Here is a 22637-nt window from a genome sequence, read left to right as displayed (position 1 = left end):
ACTTTTATTTTTACCTTACTTTTCTTCATCTCCAACAAGGGCAAAATGCCTCCGGCCGACCCCAGGGACATTAACAGTATTATACAACAACTTCAGTCTATAGAAATGAAGATTAAACTGCTGGAGGTGAACTTTGAGATCAACGCTACCTGTGGAAATGAAACAACTCTTCCTCAAATTAATGGAGAGGTCGTACGCTCCGCATCAAGCTCAGGGTTGAAAGCCGAAACAAAAGTCTCACACTGCAGATCCCATGAGACCCTGGATGAATCAGCCAGGCTGGCTCTGAGCCAAAACCCACCTTCAAATTCAATGACAAATTTGGACTAATTACCTTGTCCGTTTGCAGTAAACGTGTCATAACAAACATTAAATAGGACAAATATATTTGATTAAGTTTTGACAAAAAAATGGCTTCTACCACGATAATTATGTGAAATCAAATTAATTATATCCCAGATTCATAAGATTTGCCTTTACCTTTGGTTCCTCCTATCAGTCTGTAGTTTCTTATATTGACGTCATCAACCATCAAACATTATCTATAGATATAGATATAGATCTATGTCTATAGATATAGATCTATCTATCTATCTATCTATCTATCTATCTATCTATCTATCTATCTATCTATCTATCTATCTATCTATCTATCTATCTATCTATCTATCTATCTATCTATCTATCTATCTATCTATCTATCTATCTATATATCTATATATCTATCTATCTATCTATATATATATATATATATATATATATATATATATATATATATATTTATTTATGGGGCCAAAATATTTTTGGGGGCCAGAATAAAGTAATACCATAATTTGTCGTGAGTTCATGCACTCTGTTGTGTTTGTTCTTTAAGCAAGGTGATGTTCACTTTGTGCACCAGTAAAAAAAAGCATATACCTATGTATTGAATTTAGGAAAAAAAATCATATATGTCACTAAAGAAGGGTTCAGTGAATGCGCATATAAACTGATTGGTTCATTATCGCAAAAAAGGTTAAGAATGCTTGTATGAAAGGCGACGTCCACTGAAGATATTCAATGTCACTCACGGTCAAAATGGCTGCTAGCTGAGCTGCAGTCAACCCAAGAGCAATGATATTCAAAATTGTTTTGTTCCAAGTTATGTTAAGCCTATTACTTCTATTTTATCAAATAAAGACCATGAATCTTTAAAGGGTCTGTTTCAAACCAGGTTATGTATGAGTACCATTAAGGGATTTCCATATGAGGTGAATGGAGAAACATAATGAATATAAAGAGTGATTTGGAATATTTTCTACACTGATTGTGTAAAAAAATAAAATAAAATAAAATAAAAACACTAAGTAAATATTCCAGATCAAATTAATGTTATAAAGAATAAGATTAACCATTTAATTATCTCATCTTTTCAAAGCAGCTTTCTGATTGGACTTTGCTTTAGATTCTAAATATTCTAATATAATGTTATATGTTCTTCAATTTGCTGTACTATTTTGTGTAGCTGTCATATATGACTGGAAATAATCATCACTTTACAACAGATTAACTTACAAATTCCATACATGTAACTCAGAGATCATGCGATGGAACAACCCATCTGATTTTGTTCTGTCTGATTTGGATTTCTCAAAGAAACAAATGTCTCAGATTAGATGAAAACGCCTCAGAACCAACTCAGGTTTCTGTTGAATGCAGCTCATCTTGCACAAACAAAAGCAACAATGAATGCCAACTCATTAGGATTCATTAAATTCTGTATTTTTGTTGAAAAGAAAAACGTGTTGGGGTTAGTATTAAAAGTTTTAATGTTTTTTGGGGGTTTTGTGGGAGGTGGAGGGTCATTTATTGCGGATTTACATCCCTTAATGTTTTGAAATATGAGTGATTGCAATCACTCATCAGCAATCTGATGATAATCAAATTTTTGACAAGTTGAAGCAGAACAAAAACATGTTGAACTCCAACAGAGGAAGCCCCGGGGCTGAAAGGTAAATTTCAACTGAAATGTGTGATCCCTTTTTTTTGTTGTTGTTGCTGTTGTTGCTTTAAAGTTTTAAAGACCTGAGAAACTCCAAGACATTTTTCCAGTATTGTAGTCCCAATACTGGACAAGTTTATAATGAATATAAAACTTGCTGCTTAATGCAATTTTATAAGGTCTGATTAGACTGGGATTATGCGTTCACGTAATTTGTCACCCAATAAACAGCAGTGTATACCAAAAGCAGTTATGTGCTGACCTTATATATGAATATGTACTTAGAGATTAAAGCAGTTCCCACAGTAGCTTAGCGCCTGTTTTTCCAGCTGACACTTTGTGAAGCAAGTGAAAAGAAAGATAAACACGCCAAATCTTGAAGCAAACAAGCGCCACAGTGATGATCTAGTATTTATTTAAACTTTGACGTCCTCTGCAGTGGTTCACATGTTCAAAGTAAAAAAAAATTAAAATAAAAATCCCTCGAGTAACTGGATGACATTGATGCTATTTTACCCTCCCATATTTATCCTCAATGTCACACCACCCTCGAAGGGAAAAACAAAAATCCAGATCAGGAAGATTTTTGGAAACACAACAATATTTGGAATAAAAAAAATAATTCATAGCTCAGTGAATTCTACCAGCCACCTGCAGTTCCCAGCTATGCACAGCAGGGAGAGCTTTTCCTCAACAAATCGACAGCAAGCCGTTCAACGGCTCTCGCCTTTGAGGTGTTTGGGATCAGTGCTTTGTTTGTCACAAATTGCTTAAATATTCGACCCAAAGATCTCGAACTCGGGGAAGCAGCCATATATGCAGCAGGAAAGCTGTGTAACATGGAGGAAAATAATACTTAAATTTCCACAAAGAAAAAAAGCAAAACACATTTTCATATTCCCTTTGGCACGCCCCTATGAGGGAAGTAACAGAACCCAACACTTAAAACATATATCAACCAAACGTTAAAACCAACAGTCCACAGATAATAAAAATAAAGGAAAATACATATTTGGTTCTGTCAGAGTATCGAAATAGTAAATATAACATCACATTCCTCTTGCAAAGGCATAATTCTGTTGCTGCTATCGAAAGATCCACAATGGCTGGGAACTCTCCCAGAACAGCTTGTGGACAAAAATGTCTGTGTTTACATTCATTATTGTCAATAGGCATTTCCACATGTAACAGACTTTATTGGACCTCTTGCTTCTTTGTAATCTCATACTTAATTTTGTCCAATGCCAGAAGGAGTTTACTGCCATGTTTCGAACTGACCGAGTGTCGATTCGTACCCACCAGGGGGACGTTACCTGCTTCAAAACTGATGATTTGAAGAATATTTTTAGAATCTGCTTGCAGCCTTTTGAAAGGAAATGTGGCTATGTGCTATCAGTGAAGACTTTCTAACCACAAGATAGAAATAACATCTACTAAAAATAACATCTAATTGAATTACATTATAAGTAGTCAAGAGTTTTTGTGACTTTATACTTTATAATTTAAAAACCAACAGACTTAGAAAAGGAAGTAAACTAAATTTCATTGGGTATAAATCTTGTGACAAGTGAACTGTGTGTGAACTGACTTGGCGCTCATTGTGTTTCATGCGGTTTTATACAATGTCAATTTTCATTAAAAACATGAAGAAGTTGGGTGTACGAAACTTCTTTTCACAGTATTCGTGAGTGAAAAAGCATGACATGCAGAGTTTTTAAATTTGCAAAGTTACGGGACACAACCGACCTCGCATGTGGAAACGTCTGAACTTTAAAAAAAAAAACTTTTTGAATGTCTCTTTAATAAAACACAATCTAACGGACGTGAACCAGTCCGTATGTGTTGAAAATGAACATTGAGACATATTTTCTTGTCTTAATGCCTGAGATGAATGCAGACTGAGAAAGACTTAGAGACAATACAGAGGTATGCATGTTTCAGGTGTGGCCAGACACTCACACAACTTCTGGATCAGCTCCCAAACAGTTGTGCATATGCGAATTTGTCACATGCACAGTTACTCTTCCACCGAACACCACCAGTTCAGCAATACGCCCTTGCTTTGCTGGTGTTGCAATCGACTCCTCTGATTTACATACTTTCCCACACAGTTGTTCTTTTTGATACTCCTCCTGCATTTCCTGGTTTCCACTGGCATGAAATGCTTCAGGTGTATATGCACAAGGTTTCTCAGCTGTGTTCACCTGTCAGCTGAACCCACTTAAAACAACAAGCAAAAGCTGACGCAGCTGCAACGACTGGGAAATTAGTCATATGTTCTGTTTTCAATGTGACTGATCTCTAAACGTCCGAGCAGAGCAGAGATCAGGAGTCGTCCTTCTTGAGTGAAGTGCTCAGTCAGTTTCTGCTCAGTCAGTTTCCATACTGAGCAGAAATTAAAAGTAGCTTTTTCTGGGTGACTTGTGTCCAAAAGTACAACTGCCCAGTTTTGGGGTTTCACCTAAGGTTCTGCTGCCATCGGCTAAACAATCTGGGCCTTGTGGACGTATGAAGTGTGGGGGTTATGATTGTGAGGCTGAGGGCTCATCCTGTTCTTTGAGAAATTCGAGCTAGAGGCAACGCTATCCTGATCGTAAGGATGCTCCTGACTGGCAGGGCCACCCAGCCCTTCGTCGATCTCATCCTCGTCGTACGTTACTTGTGGGTATGTGCAGCTTACGGGAGGGGACTGGTAGTTCCTGATGGAGCTTTCTGAATGGGAACCCCCATCTGTTGGGATGACGGCATTGCCGTTCATCTGCCTTATGATCTCCGTTGAGTGGACCGCAGGATATTTCGGTTGCAGCAGAGGAGGAAGCAACCGAGGGTCCTGCTGCAATGGCAGAAAAGATTTGCCATTGTAATCAGGCAAATATGCAAGGGATTAGTAAACTGGGTGAGAAGTTTTACAAAACTTGGTAGAAGCAAGCTTTCCATGCCGCAGGCAGCATGAGACACTTACCAAGGACATGTTGCTGTTTCTCACATATTGCTCTACTCTAAGCCGGGTTTCACTGTCCCGATCCATAGGCCTGTCTCTTCCCCTCCGGGAGCTGTTGTAGATGGACGGTCTGCCTAGAGAGTCGTACGCGGGAGCCCCTCCTCCGCGTCCACCTGAGACAGTTGATCTGCTGTCTCTGCAACGGGCCTGCTCCTGTTAAAGCAGAAAAACATGCTCTTTTTAAACATAAGCAGTTGCACTTATCAGCTGCATAGATAGTAATGTTTCCTGGTTGTGTGATTAGGCGAGTTTGCTCAGAGCTGTGATAATGCAAAGCTATATTTCTGTCCTAACCAAGATGTTTTACAGTTATATTGTGTTGATCTATTTCAGGGTCCTGCAAATGCATTCATGCCCTTGAACTTTTTCACCTTCAAGGGCTACACTGGATCGCTAAAGTCAGTAAAAGAACAAGGTTTATTTCAATAAATACATTAAAATAAATATTAAAAAGGAAGCAAAAACAAACAGGTTAGAGGATGCAGCCTTCTAATTAATTGATTGAAACACACAGAAGAGCCCACACCAAAAAATCCTAAAATATTATCCTTCTGCTATAACGTATCTAAACAGCAGTGCTTCTATTCTTGCTTTCAGAGAGGATGTTAGCATGCTATCAAGCTAATGGACAATATCATACTCTTTTTAGTATACTATTAAGCTTATGAGTGATGTCACTCATTTGTCAGCATACTATAAAATTAATGGGTGATCATGCTAACTCTTGTTTAACATGATTGGAAGCATATGGGTAATAGCATTCATTTGTTAACATGCTAAAAAGCTAGTGGGTCTGACATCTTGTTTTTTTTCTTCTCTGAAACCAAATCAAATCTAGCTATCATCCACTTATACCTGTGGGTTAGTTAAAATATAGTGGTTTGTTTTGTTAGCTAAACAAAGCCTCTTGTGTTTACTGAGCTCTATTGGTCAGGAAGTTTTGTCTGCAGTTTGCATTCATCTGTAATCTATACGAAGCTTGGACATGATGGACTTTGGTAATGATGTTAACGTAAACAGTGTTTAGCCCTTCTCCTCATCAGGTTAAACATGCACTCAAAATGAAACTGGATTTTTCCTGTTGTCAGTGGATTATCATTCCAAATCATAAGGAGACAAAGTGAGCTTGCTGTTTAAATGTCAAACTTTTCCATTCACTGATGGGTCTCTGCATCACCAGAGGCACAGAACTCTGAAAAAATGTCAAAATCCAATCCTCTAGCACAGACTGCAGAACTCTCCATTTTTCTGAAGTGTGTGCTCCATGGGAGTTTGCAACCAGTACATCTTATTTATTACAAACATAGATCCTGTCAATATCTGACCAAGTTACACTAAGTGTAGGTTGAGTCGCAACAAACCAGTAGATGGAAACAAGCCTACTTCCCATATTGTTTGTTTTGTTTTTGTGACGTTTTAAAAGTTTGAACAAAATTTGTATCATAATTTTACTTACACACAGCTACTAACTGGTGAGAAATTAGAGCTAAATTATATCTTTGACATTTTTATAGTAACCAGTGACTTTTTGAATCTATTAGGCTTACATTACCAGACAGTGTTTTCATACTTCAAGATCAACAGCCAAATACTTTTACAAGTTGCCAAGTCTTACTGTGTGCCCAGCTGCAACTATAATTTCCTTCTTCCAAGGATCAATAAAGTCAAGTCTAAGTCTAAGTCTAGTTTAGAGAAGAGTGAGGATGTAAAGCCAAAGAACCCAAACGTCCCAAAAAAATTGCCGTCTGAAAGGTCTTTGGTTATACATTGTGTTACTGTTGATGTCAAAGTCTGAGATGCACTACATTCAAATCGGAAATGCCAAACTTCAGAACTTAGCCGCGCGGCATCTGGACAGTAAAGCCTCAGTCCCAGGCCCTGGCCTTGCATGCAGATTTACATTGATCTGTAGACTGACCCCGAGGGACGACAGGCTGTTCCTCAGGGTTCCCTCCACCCTCAGAGGGTGGTGTTCCTCAAGCTGCAGTGAAAAGAAATACAAGTGTACTGTTAAAACGGGTGGGAAAAAAAATCCCACAAAAATGACAACTAATAAGAGGACTGCTGAAAACGTAGTGATTTCAGCACATTAAAGAATAACTTCTAGTAGCACCTCTCTAGCATCAGTGCTGACAGAGTTCACCCTCCTGAACGAAGCTTGTCTGGACAAAGTGGTTATTTCCTCTCTGGAAAGATAAGACATGGGAAAACAACCTTCAGCCAAGGTTTTAATACTGCATCACATATAAATAATGTATGTAACTACATTCTAACTTTCTTCACATTGACTCAGACATCTGCTGTATTTTCTGTCAAAACTGCTTCATGGCTTTTAACTTGTTTTCATTCACGCATATTTCGTCAATTTGTCCTCTGGAAGTGATGATCTGAATCTGATCTTCTCTAATCTTCATAAAAAAAAAACAAACAAAAAAACACATCAGTCTTATCTTGTACTTTTTCTGAGTCAGCTCCTTCTTCAGCTTCTTGTTCTTGCGTTGATGGTGACAAGTGAGGATGAAGAAGGTGACGAGCATGAGGATCAGCAGGCCGGCCACCGCGCCTCCCACAATGATGAACATCATCAACTTATCAGAATCGATGTTGGGCTCAGGGGGCGCTGTGGAAGCAGAACGCTTAGATTAAAGCCGTTCACACACAGATTCATCAGGGATTCTCACAGTCTGCGTTAGAGTGACGGGTCACTCTGTCAGCTACCTCCTAAAATGATGGTCACAGTATCCGTATTTTCACCCTCTGAGTTCTTCACCAAGCACTGATAGGTGCCGGAGTCATTGGCGTTAAGGGGTCGCTCAAAGATGAGTCTTCCATCGGGGTCAGGAACTGCACCACGAGGAAGCTGTCCACCTAATCTGGAGGCAAAACAAAAACAAAAAATCAGCTGCATCATGTAACTTTTATAAAGAATATGTTGTTGTTTATTTTTTACATATTTTTTAAAACTGTCACCATGTTGTGACCATTTGTTATGAGACCAATAATCTGTGAAATGATTGATCTCCCTGAGCTCCTACTCACCTCTCAAGAAATACACTGCTCCCGGTCAAAAACAACTAATCAGAGCGAGGAGGGGCTTAATTTTATCACTCAATCTCATGTATTTGCTGTTAAATGCGCTAATGGCAGAAGAGCTTTTAGCTGTTCATCTGCCTTTGTCAGGAGCGATGCCAACTAGGCTGAGCACTTACAACAAGATCTGCCTCCATGGAAAAGCCAGAAATGCTACATTGGGGCACACACTATGTACTGTAAAAAAAAGAAGAAACAAATGCAAAACAACAAGATTTCAGAAGATATTTTTTTTTTTTTGTCCAGAGCAAAAATGACGGGTGTTGCAGCCCAACCTAGAGCCCATCTGAGCATGTCCCTGTTTGGCAACAAGCAAACAGGAAAGCTCAGCACATAAAGATGAAAGATCATGATGTTTGATTGTTCTAACTGACGGCTTCGCACCCAATCTTAACAGTATTCTTGTTTTTTTAGAAGAGAGGGTGTGAGGCAAAATAAGCATTTGTTCAGCTAAACACCCAGACCGGCTGGGTGATTCACGAGTTCAGCATCTGTGAAGGGTGTTGCCCTGCTGTAGTTGTTGTTTTGAATGCACTTCATTCACTTTACATAGATTAGAGTTTCATCATAACTTATCAACTTAACATCTCTCAAAACACACATATTTACACGTGTCCCCACAAAGCTTGCTGGGCTCAACTACACGCTCTGAACTACCTGATAAGACTTTGGCAAGAAATGATAAGATGATAGAAATATACTTAAGGAGCAGTTTAGAAATGTTGAAGTCAGATTATGCTAATAGGTAATACGTGGACAATACAGGTACATCAAAAAATATATTATCATTGGACACAAAACTCTGTGAACAAAGAGCTTCTTCAGCCATGACATTTACTGATTATACTGCTTGACTTCTGGACACCTGTCCAATCAGCAGCTATTAGCTATTCACAACAACCAATGATTGAGGGGCAGCGCCATGAACATTCATATTCTGAACCATAAAAATGTAATGAGGCATAATATTAACAGAATGATTCTAATAACCAACTTAAATACACCCTTAATAAACCAGACTGAGTTCAGTCAACACAGGCCTGAATTGGACCACTTCAAAGACAACACTAAGCTAGCAAAACAGCCCAAGCTGGGTTGTTTTTAGCCCAGACGTTTCCAGTTAGCCCCCATTCTGTGTGAAAGCTAACTCATTAGAAGGCTAACTCGTTAGAAAGCTAACTCATTAGAAATGTGTAGCTTACACACATTTAAAGCTCGTTTATTTCACAGTGCTCCGTGTTGCGAGTCAGAAAGAGGAACTTGCTGTTTTTACATTTGCATCTAACACGTCAGAGTGATTGTAAAGCTTTCATAGCTTATCAGATATATCCGCCAATTTTAATTTCCTCTTCTCTTCTCTTCACCCCACCCCTCCACCTACCCTCACCACTAATGGCTGATTCTACCCCTCTTCTCTGCTCCTGGTTCATCTCTCATTTCTGCTCGTCCCTTTCCCTTTTTCGTTTGAGCCCTCCCCTGCGTTCTTCTATGTTCTGACTTCTTTGTGTGAAACTGTCTCATCTGTCTGCTTTTGGCACAAGCCATAACATGACTTTGTGACACAAACTATTACTTCACCTGCTGCCACTTACTCCCGACAGGTTTGCCTGCTGCTGTGGCTGCTGTGTGAGTAAGAAGAGGCTGAATGTAACAACAGATTTTGGGTGCAGATTCACTTCCCAGTGTATCTGTGAGCGATCGGTATGCGTACGGTAAGCATTACTCACAAAAACACCTTTACAATAGGTGTTTTCATGACTAACATAGCAATTAATAAGCATATCATCATCATTAAGTCTGCAGGAGCTCACAGAAACACCCAGCTGTCCTTATTGTACTTCTGAAGCAGATAAATCCATTCTTTCTGTATTTTTTTTTGTCTTGTAGGCCCAGCTGTCGGCTCTCATTATTTAATAGGAGCTGTGAGTCTTTCTGTTAGCAAAACACATTTTTCTAGTTGTGCCACACCCTGAGAATATTTAATGCACCAGGCGGTGGATCTGACAAATACTTCTCAAATGAAACCCAAAGTTGGCTTTAGTTTTGGCCGAAGGAGTTCACCATGCATACTGATCATTGATTAGTATTTGGCCACCACAAATTCTCACAGCTGGTTTTTAACACTTCAAGAGGAAATGGTGAAGCTTGCTGAGCAGATCTCTTCCTGCTCTGGAGCAGCAGGGTGCAGCGTGTTGCAGAAGTATTCACAACTCTTAGTACCTTTTCAAACTTTCTCAGCTTAAAAGCACAAATTTAAATGTATTACTTTTTATATGGCAGACCAACAAGCAATTGCATAACATTTTCTGGACTTAAAAGCCTACACTACGACTCTCTCAACATTTCTGTAATTTTCCCCGACAAGACTGATTGTAGTAAATGCCAGACCAGCCAGCCAGCAGATGCCCCTCAAAATGTCTGCACACCACTAACCCCAAACACAGAGTAACAGAGTATGATTGAACAACCTATAGAAAAAAGTCAACTGCACAGAGCTAAAGCTGGAGCAGACGAAGAACACCCCAGTTTTAATGGGTATTTTACATCTAAAATGACCAGGTAGTATCAGTAAATATTACCTACATCCTGGGAATAACCTAATTGCAACTTCAACAGACATCCCAATTAAATTCACAACATAACAGGCCGAAAATAATTTGCACGTTTGCTCTGCGAGTATTAACAGAAGCACCAGCGACCAGACACATCAGACGGTTAGTCATGCAGTCCCTAGACAACCAGAGGGGTAGGTGAGTTTTGTTGTACCTGGTCCAAGTGAGGGTTGGTTCAGGGCTTCCTTCATGTTTGCACGTCAGGGCAGCATTCTCCATACCAACAGACCATTGTTTACTGTAGCCAGACACTTTAGAGTTTGGAGGAACTGAAAGAAAGCGAAGCCATTTTCAGGCTCTAATTATTTAAGGCAAGATGAGAGTAAAGTGGGTTGCGCTTGCCTTTCTCTCTACTAGTGTTGGTGTAACCTGAAATGATGTAAATAGCAACAACTGATTCACCGAATGTATACTCACAGTGCACCACCAGTCGATTTTCTATCCTGCGTGGTTTGTCATATTCTGGATGCTGAACCAGGCAGTCCAGCTTCTTTCCATTCATACTCCTCAGAGGGTGCAGAGAGAAGTGTGTGGAGACAACCCCCTTGTCAGAGATCTGTTTGACAGCATGACCATTCAGTTCTGTGTCCCAGGAGAGCTCAGGAGGTGGGACTGCCACAGAGCGACAGGAGGCTACCACCTTATAGGAATCGCCCTCCTTCACAACCACAGGATCCAAGGAGCTGATGGGAATGGCTGGAAGGAGGATTGTTATATGAGTTATCAGGAAGAGGTCAGCTAGTGAAGGTTCAAGACTATATATTGCAATTAATCTATTCCACAAAAAATGAAAACACTTAGACCTATAGATCTGATCTTATCTTTCTGTCCGATCTTTAGTTAGTTGACCATGTACAAATAAACTGGCTTGAATTGAACTGAGTTGAGATTAACTGGATTTGAATTTAGGTTAAATTGAACTGAATTCAATTGAACTTAATCTGATTGAATTAAATGGAATCAAATTGAACTGACTTGAATAAACATGAATTCAGTTTAACTGAATTCAGATCAATTTAACTTAATTGAACTGAATTGAACTGGGTTCAAAACCCAAACTTTTTTGTTATGCCCATAGTAGCTATACAGCCTGTATAGCTACTATAGTTTCTGTTCTGATGCCACTTTAAAATTTTGAATGTATCCATAAAAACTCTATGGCAGCCTGACCTAGCTGGAGATAAAAATGGAATAATTTTCAATACTAATGGATGTGCAGTTAGGCAAAATTAAGGTAACCTAGGGTTAATTGGGTTAATTTTTCCTTAATTTTAGGAAAAGGGTAATTTCATTTTACCAGCCTTAGGTTAATTTAACTTCCTACACCATTGAAACACAAGACAAATATGCAATAATGGGATTGAGAAAACCAGTATCACTGGAGTACCATAGCTAGGTCATAACAGAAAGAGAGCAATAGAAGTATGCAGTTTCTCTTCTGAGACATACAAAAGATTTATGTACCTAAACCAAAGCGAACAATTAGGTTGCTTTTGTTGTCTACATTACATCAAATTTATGAAAGATAACTCACTCCACACGGTGAGATGCATCTCTATGTCAATGTTGCCAGTTGGGTAAGTAGTGATGTGACAGAGGTAATCGCCTTCATCGGAGGGCTTTGTGCTGGCGATGACCAGAGTCGAGTTCACTATGGGTTGATTGCTCTTAAAGGACACGCGACCTTTCCACTTCTCGGTCACTGCACAGAGAGTGACCAGTAAAAGAAGGCAGAGAGTTTAAGAGACATTTAAGAAAGTGACTGAAAAAAGTCCAGTGAGTTCAAAACAGACCTCAACAATCTGATGATGCTTTTCATTTAAACATTTTGGTAGTTAAATGTTAAGGCAATAACAGCAACAATCTTTTTGTCTATTTAAACATAGAGTCACACTTGGGAGCCATCTTGTTTGCTTGGTCAAGCAAATAATAGAGCAAGACAAGCTACAGAAATAATGTTTGTGTGAAGAGAGTAAATTAATAGCATCTGTGAAACTGTAAGTTAGCAGATGAAGTAGAAAAGCAACATAAATAATCACAGTACAATTCAACCTACCATACTGGCCTTCGGTCATGTGTACAGTAATCATCTGCTCCTTGTTCTCATCAGGGCCTATCTTATACCAGGTGACCTGCACCACCCTCTCTCCGTTCAGCTCATACGGGCAGGGCAGGATGGTCTCTTTCTCCTCCAAAGTCTTTAAGGAAACCTTTGATGGAGCATCCTCCGACTGTCCCTGTATCCCCATCACTGAAAAAACACAAGGTTTGGAAAAAGATAAAAAATAATCATTGCTGTGCCACACAAGAGGACACGGATCCCATTCAGCTTAACCAGATTTTGTCTTGTTACAAATAAAAACTCCCATCTATCATAGTATGATCTTTTGTGAGAGACCAAGACAAAGAAGTGTATCATTATGAAGTTCAAGGATCCATTGTTTTTTCAAATAAAAATCTGAAAAGTGAAGCACATTGCTTGTATTCAGCACTCTCTATTCTGAGTATCCTGAATAAAATCTGCGTTTTCATAATTAAGGAATCCTTCCATCTTTGTGGATGGCATTTCCATGTTTTCCCCATGGATGCGTGGGTTCTCTCCAGGTAATCTGGCATCTTCCCACAGTCCAAAATCATGACTGTTAATTGGTCTCAAATTATCCTGAAGCATGAATGCTTGTTCGCGTTGTGAGGGGCCAGTCGAGGTGGCTTGGGCACCTGGCTAGGATGCCTCCTGGTTGCCTCAATGGTGAGATGTTCGTGGCATATCCCTCCGAGAGGAGATTCAGAGGAAGATCCAGGACTATACTTCTTGGAACACCTTGGAACTGGCCTGAGTGGCAGAAGAGAGGGAAGTCTGTGTTCCCCTACTTAGGTTGCTGCCCCTGCAACATGATCCAGGATAAGTGGGAAAAAAGCATGAAATGTGGAGTACATCCTGTTGATCTGTGCAGGATGTACTCCACCTCAAGGTGCCTCAACCTCCCTACGGCCCTTCAAGGACAAGTGAGTATAGTTGATGGATGCATGGATAGATGAAATCCACCTATGTATGTAAGCCTAGCTGTGGACCCATACCCAGGTCAGTATAAGTCTAGCTGGTTTGTAAAGGGCCAAAAAAATTTGTTAAGAACTTCAGTGAACAAGCAGCAACATGAATATCAAAGAACAACTCTACTGCAAACCCATCTAGATCGGACAAGGAGAGTTTAACTCAGAGAAGCAGCCAAGTGGACCATGTTATCTCTGCAAGAGCTGCAGGACACTATCCTCATTGGAGAAAAATGGCGGCAGTAGTCTTATGCTGGGTTGAAACTCATCAGGCTTAATAGGAGTCTGATGAGTGCTGTAAACAATTAACCTAAAAACAACCAGAGGTATGATGAAATTGAAGTAAATCAATGGCCCAGTATAAATTCAACTGAGTACCAGCAAAGAATCTATACCAAAACATAACTACTTCTAAGCTTGAGATATTTTGCAAAGAAGAATGGACAGACATTTCAGTCTCTAGATGTCCAAAATTTAAGATATACTTCAATAGGCTTGCAAATGGCAATATTTTCAATTTTCCCCAAAGACTTTGTGCTCCCCGTTGCTTTTTATCCCATGACCCGACAGCTAAAGGTCAGCTCTGGTTAGGCATGCAGCAAACATCTGAGACCCTTGTGTTTAACATTGGTGCTGAGTTTAGGAATCATGAGCCTTTACCAAAACCATAGTTCTGTCTTCACTAGTATACACTGCTCGGGTTAGCCTATGCCATAAAATCCTAATCAAATACAGCAAAGGCTGTGAATACTTTTTAAAGGCCTTGTAGAATCATGTATATGGTCTCAAATTTCCTCCAATAGACTATGGTTGTTGTGTATGAGTGAAGGAAATAACTTCCTGATTTTAGAAGTTAAGAAAGATCAGAATCTGTTTGTAGAAGCTTGCTAGAAAAATGAGAAAGAAGATGCTTTCATTTCATTTAAAGCCTTCCTTATTCTCTTGCATAGCAGGTTATGTCAAAGCAAGTTTTGCTTTTGTTTTAAATTGAAATTGTACGCTTTTGATCTTGAGGCAACTTCATCAAGTTTGCCTTTAGACATAGTCCTTCATCTCATTGGAAAATCATAAAAATTGCCAAAATGGTCAAAGAAGGTGAATATTTTGATCCCTCTGTCATTCATGGAATTGAGAGGAAGCTCACTGCTTCCATGTTGGCACAGAACTTACACCTACTCAAATGACTTGACACCAATTGCAGTTTTCTGGTTTTCTGGTCGATCAGGCCTATTCCAATTTTTGGTTAATTCTGATTTTGTTTCGTCTAAACATTTGCTAAGTTAACAACAGTTGGGTGACTACTGTTAACTGCACATGTTGAGACGTGACCTGCTGGGCAGGGTCTCTCAGTCAGTCCTCTTTCATGACAGAGTAAAAGGCATCAGTGACTGATTTTCAGACCTTTGTGTTCAATAGCAGGACTCTGCAGATCTTAGACATGCTTAGGAGGTAGTTGGACCATTTCAGTCGACTGTTGGTTGGTAATCAGCTCTGTTTCCAACCATCAATTAAGAACTAGATGTTTGTTGTATACAGAACATTTCATTGTATAACATGCATTAGTTCACCAGTGGCTCTTTGGACCCTCAATGGTTTCAAGTAACCTTCAGCAAAACATCATAAAGAACCACCAGGTTTTGTGAAAATAGTTATAAAATCTAATTCCGTGTATTAGCAGTTTTCTGTTTTTCTGACATAATTTCCTTTAATTTCCACAAACAAACGACACTAAAAGTACCAGTAGACTATTTTTTAAATTTATTTTGTATATTTTTTTGCACTTTATCTGGGCGTTGTGTGGCTAAGTGGGTAGAGAGCGCGCCATGTGTAGAGACTACAGCCCTCAATGCGGTTGTCCTAGGTTCGATTCCTGGTCTCAAGCCAATTGCTACATGTGCTGCTTTCCTCTCTCTTCCCTATTTAATGAACAAGATTAACCTCCACCTAGGCCTGTCACGATAACAGATTTTGCTGGGCAATTAATTGTCTCAAAAAAATTATTGCGTTAAACTATGATATTGTTTGAAGACCTTTTTACACTGATTTAATGGAAATTATGTAATAATACATGCGATTTCCTGCCAAAGATAGATGCACTTTACTTTCAAAAGAACACTTAACACTGGAACTGATACACAAAATAAATAAAACAACCAAAAACAAAAATAAAATAGTTTCTCAGTCTCCATTAACAATAATGTACTTGAATAAAAACTAAACATAAAGCCAAAGTTGAAATAAATACTGCATTCAACCAAAAGAGTGCAGATTATGAAGTCTGTATAGTATATTGCCCTTCAGTAATCATTAGATTTAAATAGAGAAGAATCCGACTGAATGATGCAATAGTTCAAACTACAGGATTTTTTTTTTACCCCAAACGACAATCTTAGAACATTATTAGAACACAATTCTAAGATTGTCACTTGTGTTGGGTATTACGGTAGGTCGTCGTGGCCGCTCCGATCTAAATCAAGGATTTGCCCAGATTGGGAGCTGAACGCAACCTGTTGAATGTGACCGGCAGCCAATCAGAAAGCGTGGATTCCCCTCCTGCTTTCTGAGGGGAAACAAGGAGGGAATCCCGAACAGCTGACACGGTGCAACCCGAAGTCCAGCAGACATCGGAAACAACATGAATGTTTATTCAACAGTTGGTGCAAATAAAATATAAATAACTAGGGGAGGAGTTGGAGCGAAATTTCTACCAGAAAAGCCGGTAACTTTTCAGCTGTTCTTTGTTAACGTGACATAAATAGTTTATAATGATTTTCATTCAGTAAGGACTTTACGTTGACACTAGAGCAGGTAGATTGTAGTAAGGAATTGATTAATGCCTGGTTTCAAAATTAGTGAACTGGACTTATTATTTTGTGTCCATTGTTGGACACCACGGTTCGATCGAACCGTTATAGCTAGGATTTCTGTCGGCAAATGTGTGGGCTCTTAGGTTTTGATAAGGGCCAACAGCCGACAACATAAGATCGTGCAGTGCACGCTGCGCATTATACTAAGGAAGTAAGGAAGGGAGGGTCAGTGGAGAGCACCCGAGTTGAGCCTTTTTTCATTCAGTGTCATCAACAGCGCTACCACAGCTAAACCAGAAAGTTATTTCACCTCATAGACAAACACCTCTGCTATGTTTTATGAATTGTTTTATTTTCAGATCTGCAAATAGAAGCAAATGAAACATCTTCTTTAGCAGATATGTATTTAAAATTATAAGTTGCCTATTGTTAGAAGGTGATATAACATTACATGAGTTTCATTAAATGAACCAACAATGTCTATTACCCTAAAATAAGATCCTGTGCAAACATTGCCTCAGTGGAATATATTCCTCTGTTTTTGATGTCAGTTAGTCCATGTTTTATGTGATGTTTCAAAGATCAACAATACTGATAAAACACCATCAGGCTTTGCAAGTGAAATGAACAACTGAGGAAAGAAAAACAAAGGAGAATGAAAACAGGCTGTCTACCCAGCATGCTGAGTACCAGCAAAGATATGTCACTTAACTAGTTGCTCAGGATGGGTTTTCAAAGCAAACTCTCTGAGTTTACCGCAGCGTCTGGACACCACAGTCACAGTGGCCTCTGACCAAAGACTATACACAATGGCCTTGTGTATTAGATGACACACAACACACACACACAGAGTCAGAGCTATGATGTTGAGCTCTGCAACCTAAATTCAACAGTTAAGGTGCACCTGCCTGTTTGCACCTGTCAGCAGTTTTTTTTTTTCCTGGCACGCTGCAGAAGTGGAGCTGAATTTGCGGGCGTTCGCCTGATACAGGAAAAGCTCATTGTTTGCTTTGTAACATCTGTAATTCCAGAAGCAATGTTGACAACCTGCTCACTGATTCTGTGTGTCTGATAAGGCATGTGGCAAAACAAAAAGACAAATGCAACACACAGAAGATGCCATTGTAATTGTGTTATTTATTTCATCATGACAAACTGATGAGTGGATCAGAGCTGAATTACAAACTTGCTGTTTGTATTTTTCAACTACCTTCTTCTATCTCTAGTTTCACTTCTAACATTTTCCCCTCCTCCAATGTAGAAATGCACACACTTATACATAAAACCAGCTGAAAGTCCAGACCCCATCACTGAAGGTGGTAGAATCTGATCCTGATGCTGGTTCAACAGCCAGTGTGCAGCTGAAGGCCGTTGGCGCCGACCCTGAGGCAAACACAACGACTAAATTACTTTCCGCAATCCAGACCATGAGGAAGGGAGCTGCACTAGAAACAACTCAGCGTGAAGGTTCAGACTGAATGTTGACAGGTAATAATTAGGAGAAAGCTAATACGACTTGTTCAATCTTGGCGTGGCGGAGGGGGGGATGGCTTGAACTTAGTGTGTTCTCCCTGTAATGCATAGAACTTTAAGCAGGAGAAAGGAGAACAGAGTAAGTCTGTTTTTTTTGGCTAGATTAGATGATTTCATGACTGCTGTTTTACCTACAGCTTGGCAAAGGCCCAGCAGACACACAGTTAGCTACCAAGCAGCTAGCCTTGGTAGCTAACTGTGTGTAGGGTGTCGTCATTTTTTAAGTAACTGGTTTGACTGCAGTTGTTTTGCTACCAAAACACATAGTTTGGAATTTGAAAATGATTAGCATCAATGCTAAGAGCATTTTCTCCATTCATCTCTCAAATATTCCACAGTAACATGTCCAGGATGACTCCATCAGTTGTTACCAAGAACTGCTAATCCGCCTCATTTGCTTTTGCCACTTTTTAAGTCTGTCTGGCCATTAGGTTAGAAAGCTGGGCAGAGACATTGGAGTCAGGGCTATGAGAAGGCTTGAACTTCCTCCTCTTTCTCAACTTCTCAACTCCTCTGGGCGTAGGGTCGTAGTTCAGGTGTCAGTTTGAGCTTTTTTGAAATGCTAATCAAAAAAACAGTCTAGTCGGCGTTGTTGCACATCATGGCAATTGCCAGAAAGTGAAATGATAAGAGCAAAAATCCTACCAGCTGCACAGAATCCAAAATCAGAGGGATTAAAAAAAGCAACGGCTTAACCAAAGAAAGTTTAATTCAAGACAAAAGTCTTGGAAAAAAGAAATAACTAATCAGAACTTACGCAACAAAGACACCATTGTAAAATTGGGATCTCAACTTACAACAGAAAACTTTTGACAAAAAACTGTCTGTTTTTTTTTGGCAACACGTGTTTGATTAAAATAATGTGAAAATGTCACATTGATATCTGGGTAAATGCTGCTTTTGCCTCCATAATATTGCAGCCACAATATTATGGAGACTATATTTACAATGAGCCAAGAATCCAATCCCATTGATCAGTGTGATTAAGGCTGGGACTGGGCTGGACGTCTGCTGCAAGATAAGTAGAGGGTGGAGCCCGACTTCTCCAACAGATGATCCACCTTGTAAACAATAACATGTCAGAACGATTTAGATCTGTAGCAATAGTTAATAAAGCAACTAAACAGGCTGATATACAAAATCAGAGGCCATTTCTGAGGTCATTAAGGTGCAGCACTAATTATATTATTAAAGGTGTAAAAGTTGACGTTATTCATGTAGGAATGTTTGTCCTCTACTCACACGCACAAGTCATGCAAATCATCAAGACGTATGAATAAGGTGATCATTGTAGTAGTATAATATTTAGCAGACCTCAATGAAGTAAGCACCATATCACTTGGCTGCTTTGTTATCTATCTGTTGAATAAATTTTGACATTCAAGTTTTTGTCATTGACTGTTAAGAAATCTTTTAGTGGTTATGTTTATGTTTATGTTCATGTGTGCTTTCTGACTAAATCAATCAATTAAGCAAAATCATCAGAAACGTTAGCAACACTCTCTAATCATAAAACTGGAACCATAAGTGAAAGATGTGTTCCAATCATTTCCTGAAACGCAATCGTCCTGTCTATTTATCCCCAAAGATAACTAGAGGATCTCCAGAGTTAACAGGAATATCATTAGCCTTTCTAGAAGTGGCAAGAGAACAGCCGTTGTTAAGGACATAAAAAGTCCTGCCCACAGAATCGCATGAGTTTCATCAGACATACAGCAGCATAAGAAGCTGTAAAGCTATAATGTTAAAACATTTGCCTAAAATACAAGAGGCGGAAAACTGCTGTTGGTCCACAACATCACTATCCAAACAAAACACAATAAAGTTTGTGGTTCCAGATGAGAACTAGCTTTAATTAAGTTTTGTGCAACAGTTGGTTCTAACACTGTGTGTGGGACAGTGTAATGAGTTGGGAAGGATGTGATTCATGCGTTACCATCAGAGCAGGTGAGTATGTTGAGAGACATACTCACCTGCGTGTGTGTGTGGTTTGAATGTCTGTTACTCCGAATGAGGTCAGGGCCTTACTGTGGAATCTGCCTGCACTGCATTACTGGAATAACCCTCAACTTATCCTAGCTTCACGGATGGAAAACAGATCTTTTTTTCCCCATAGATGTCACAATTATATCTATCACCACAAGGATTGTTGTTCACTTCATTAGGTTGCCAAACAACCGCCTGTTGACAGATCATGGTGTGCCAAGACATTTCACACTGTAGAGAGTGGGCCACTGGGGGGTGTAACGACCTTTTGACCTGTGGCATTTTAAGGCTTAACACATACAAAAAAGAAGGGTTCATGCTTCGGTAGGCAGATTGGTCAACAACAACCTGTTTTTCCTGATCTATCAGTGATCACTACCAGTGTTTTCCACAAGGCCTGCTCTGACTGGGATCAAACCAAACCTCTACACTGGAAATCCAGATTTGCATATCGCATCAGCTGAAAACGACCTTACTCTGTAATCAACACAAACGTTTGTGACTTTATGAGGAGCCTTCAAAGTACTTTCATACAAACCAGGCTTAGTTTATCATTATAACATTCAGTCACATCCCTGTGTTGAAAAAAAAAAGTAATCATCTTACCAAAGATCTGGAGCCCTAGGAGACCCAATGAGAATTTGTAGAGCAGAGATGTCATCCTCCTTTGGCGTTACTGCTAACTGTGCACAAGCCGGGACGCCGTCGGATCAGCTCAGGTGTAGGATCCGAAATTAGTGGGCAGCTGTCATGCCTCCCAGTGAGTGATCATCCTCAAGAATGGTCTACTTTGAGAAGATCCTGGTCCTGTCCAAAGAGCCGTGGTCCTCGGGGTAGAGTGTAGTAGGGATTCTGTCCAGGAGTGAAGTTAAGCCATCAGGTCGGTCGTGTAGTGAAAGAAGGTGCAACCTTTGCCTGATCGGATACACCTGTTTGCGTTCTGCCTCTCCCTCCCTCTCTCTGCTTCTCACATACACACCCACACTGAAAAACTCACTTTTCTGGTTCAGTGAATGCATCATGACAGTTATTTTCTCGTCTTTACTTGCTCAGCTCAGAGGAGAGGCAGGTGAATAAGCATGCCCGAGAAAACCTGTTTGAACCTCGTCCCAATGACACAGAGCACGGATTATAACAGCCAGGCTGAGACCGAAACTGGAGGGGCCTCCTCCCTCTGGAGGAAACCAATGACCCCTTTAAGTTGGAGAGGTATAATCCTAAACGTAAAGGCCACAATGTCCTGTAACCTAGAAGAAAGACATAAACTAATCTGCCCATATTAAGTGTTTTTATTCTCACAGTAATGGTTGAAAGCTGAAAGAATGTAAACTCCCTGTTCACTTTCTGAATAAGTAGGGCAATATTCCGCTGAGTGCTACATAACCACAAACTCAGCGGATGTCTATTTATGTCACTGTGGTGATATTAAACATTAAACAGTTGTAATGTTTAATGTTTAGCACCATAAAATTCTGGCTTTCCTTATTAGGTGAGATGTCCTCTAAAGTTGCTTAAATCTGAATATTATGATCTGTACACGGAGTTCCTCAGGGATTGGTGTTTGGGCCAGTTCCATTTTGTTACACATTTTACTTTTGGGGTGCTGGTGCTCCAGACAATTTACTAACTGCCAGCTGCCTTACTAATGTGAGATTTTTTTTTTACAGCTTGAACATTATGAATATATACATATCTTAAATCAATAAGCACATGCCCTCTGATGCAGATGTTTAAAAGTGTTCAACGCTCTACAGGTTGGTTTCTCTCACAGTCAACAGAACCAAGTACAACAATGCAACAGCACAAAATACGACCATGAGAAAAATTATCTCTACTTCTGCATGTAGTCACTGATAGATGACAGAAATTATTTGAAGAGAGTCAATCTGTACATCATTAAAAAAAATTTTTAACTTTTTTGCTGTCATTGACGCAGTTGTTCCACATAAAAGCTGTCGATTAAGACTGACGGTGTTGTTAACTTCTACTTATATGACACTAAAAAATAAAACTCATTGGGTGATGTACCTTAGCCGACTGGACTTGGAATGACAGTAAATGTCACAAAAATATTTGCAAATAAGATATTTTGACAGTTTTCGCTATATTCTATGTGTAATGTATTGATTTTTGAGGATGGGGTAAATCTCTATTAGAGTCTATTTGTAGGGTTGTAGATATTTATCTAAGCACTTGTAAAATGTAAGGGAATAATCATCATGACTAAGTTTAAAACTGTTTAATTCTCAAACTGTAAATTTAATATATATATTTTAGATGAATCAACTATTAAAATCTACAAATGAACCAGTAAAACATAGTTGTTTGTGTTAGTAAAATACAAAGTCAACTCCTTAAATCTGAGATCCTAATTTTCAGATTTTGAAATGGGCTTTTATTTTGAAAGCAGTCGCCAGGTGTTTTTCAAGTGGTTTAGGATGAAGCTGACGCTTCCTCTGAAAAGTTCAAGCACTTCAGAAATCTCACTGAAAAATAATCTATATTTAAAAACAACAACAAAGCTGCAAATAACACTTCCTTTTCCTTGGGTTTTAAATCTGGGTTGTTATGACAAC

At 39.4% G+C, this 22637-nt stretch overlaps 1 protein-coding gene across 2 annotated transcripts; it reads right to left on the bottom strand.

Annotated features, from left to right (window-relative positions):
- Positions 1-2379: 2379 nt before the first annotated feature.
- On the bottom strand, positions 2380-20993 carry nectin4a (nectin cell adhesion molecule 4a). Of its 2 annotated transcripts, none has more exons than XM_055058441.1 (11): positions 20668-20993; positions 12741-12935; positions 12219-12386; positions 11102-11380; positions 10839-10953; positions 7701-7855; positions 7440-7602; positions 7096-7168; positions 6883-6963; positions 4944-5135; positions 2380-4814 (listed from the first exon to the last, which is right to left on the bottom strand). In XM_055058441.1, the coding sequence occupies exons 1-11, from the start codon at positions 20720-20722 to the stop codon at positions 4464-4466; spliced, it is 1827 nt and encodes a 608-aa protein (XP_054914416.1). In that variant the 5' UTR covers positions 20723-20993; the 3' UTR covers positions 2380-4463. The 2 variants fall into 2 exon arrangements, with proteins under 2 accessions (XP_054914416.1, XP_054914417.1); XM_055058442.1 differs by having other exon boundaries at positions 6901-6963.
- Positions 20994-22637: the final 1644 nt, after the last annotated feature.

Source organism: Poeciliopsis prolifica, unplaced genomic scaffold (genome assembly GCF_027474105.1).
Source record: "Poeciliopsis prolifica strain line A6 unplaced genomic scaffold, Auburn_PproV2 SCAFFOLD051, whole genome shotgun sequence".
Classification (NCBI taxonomy): Eukaryota; Metazoa; Chordata; class Actinopteri; order Cyprinodontiformes; family Poeciliidae; genus Poeciliopsis; species Poeciliopsis prolifica.
The sequence above is the reverse complement of the archived record's forward strand: the minus strand, read 5'-3'. Positions and strand labels throughout refer to the sequence as shown.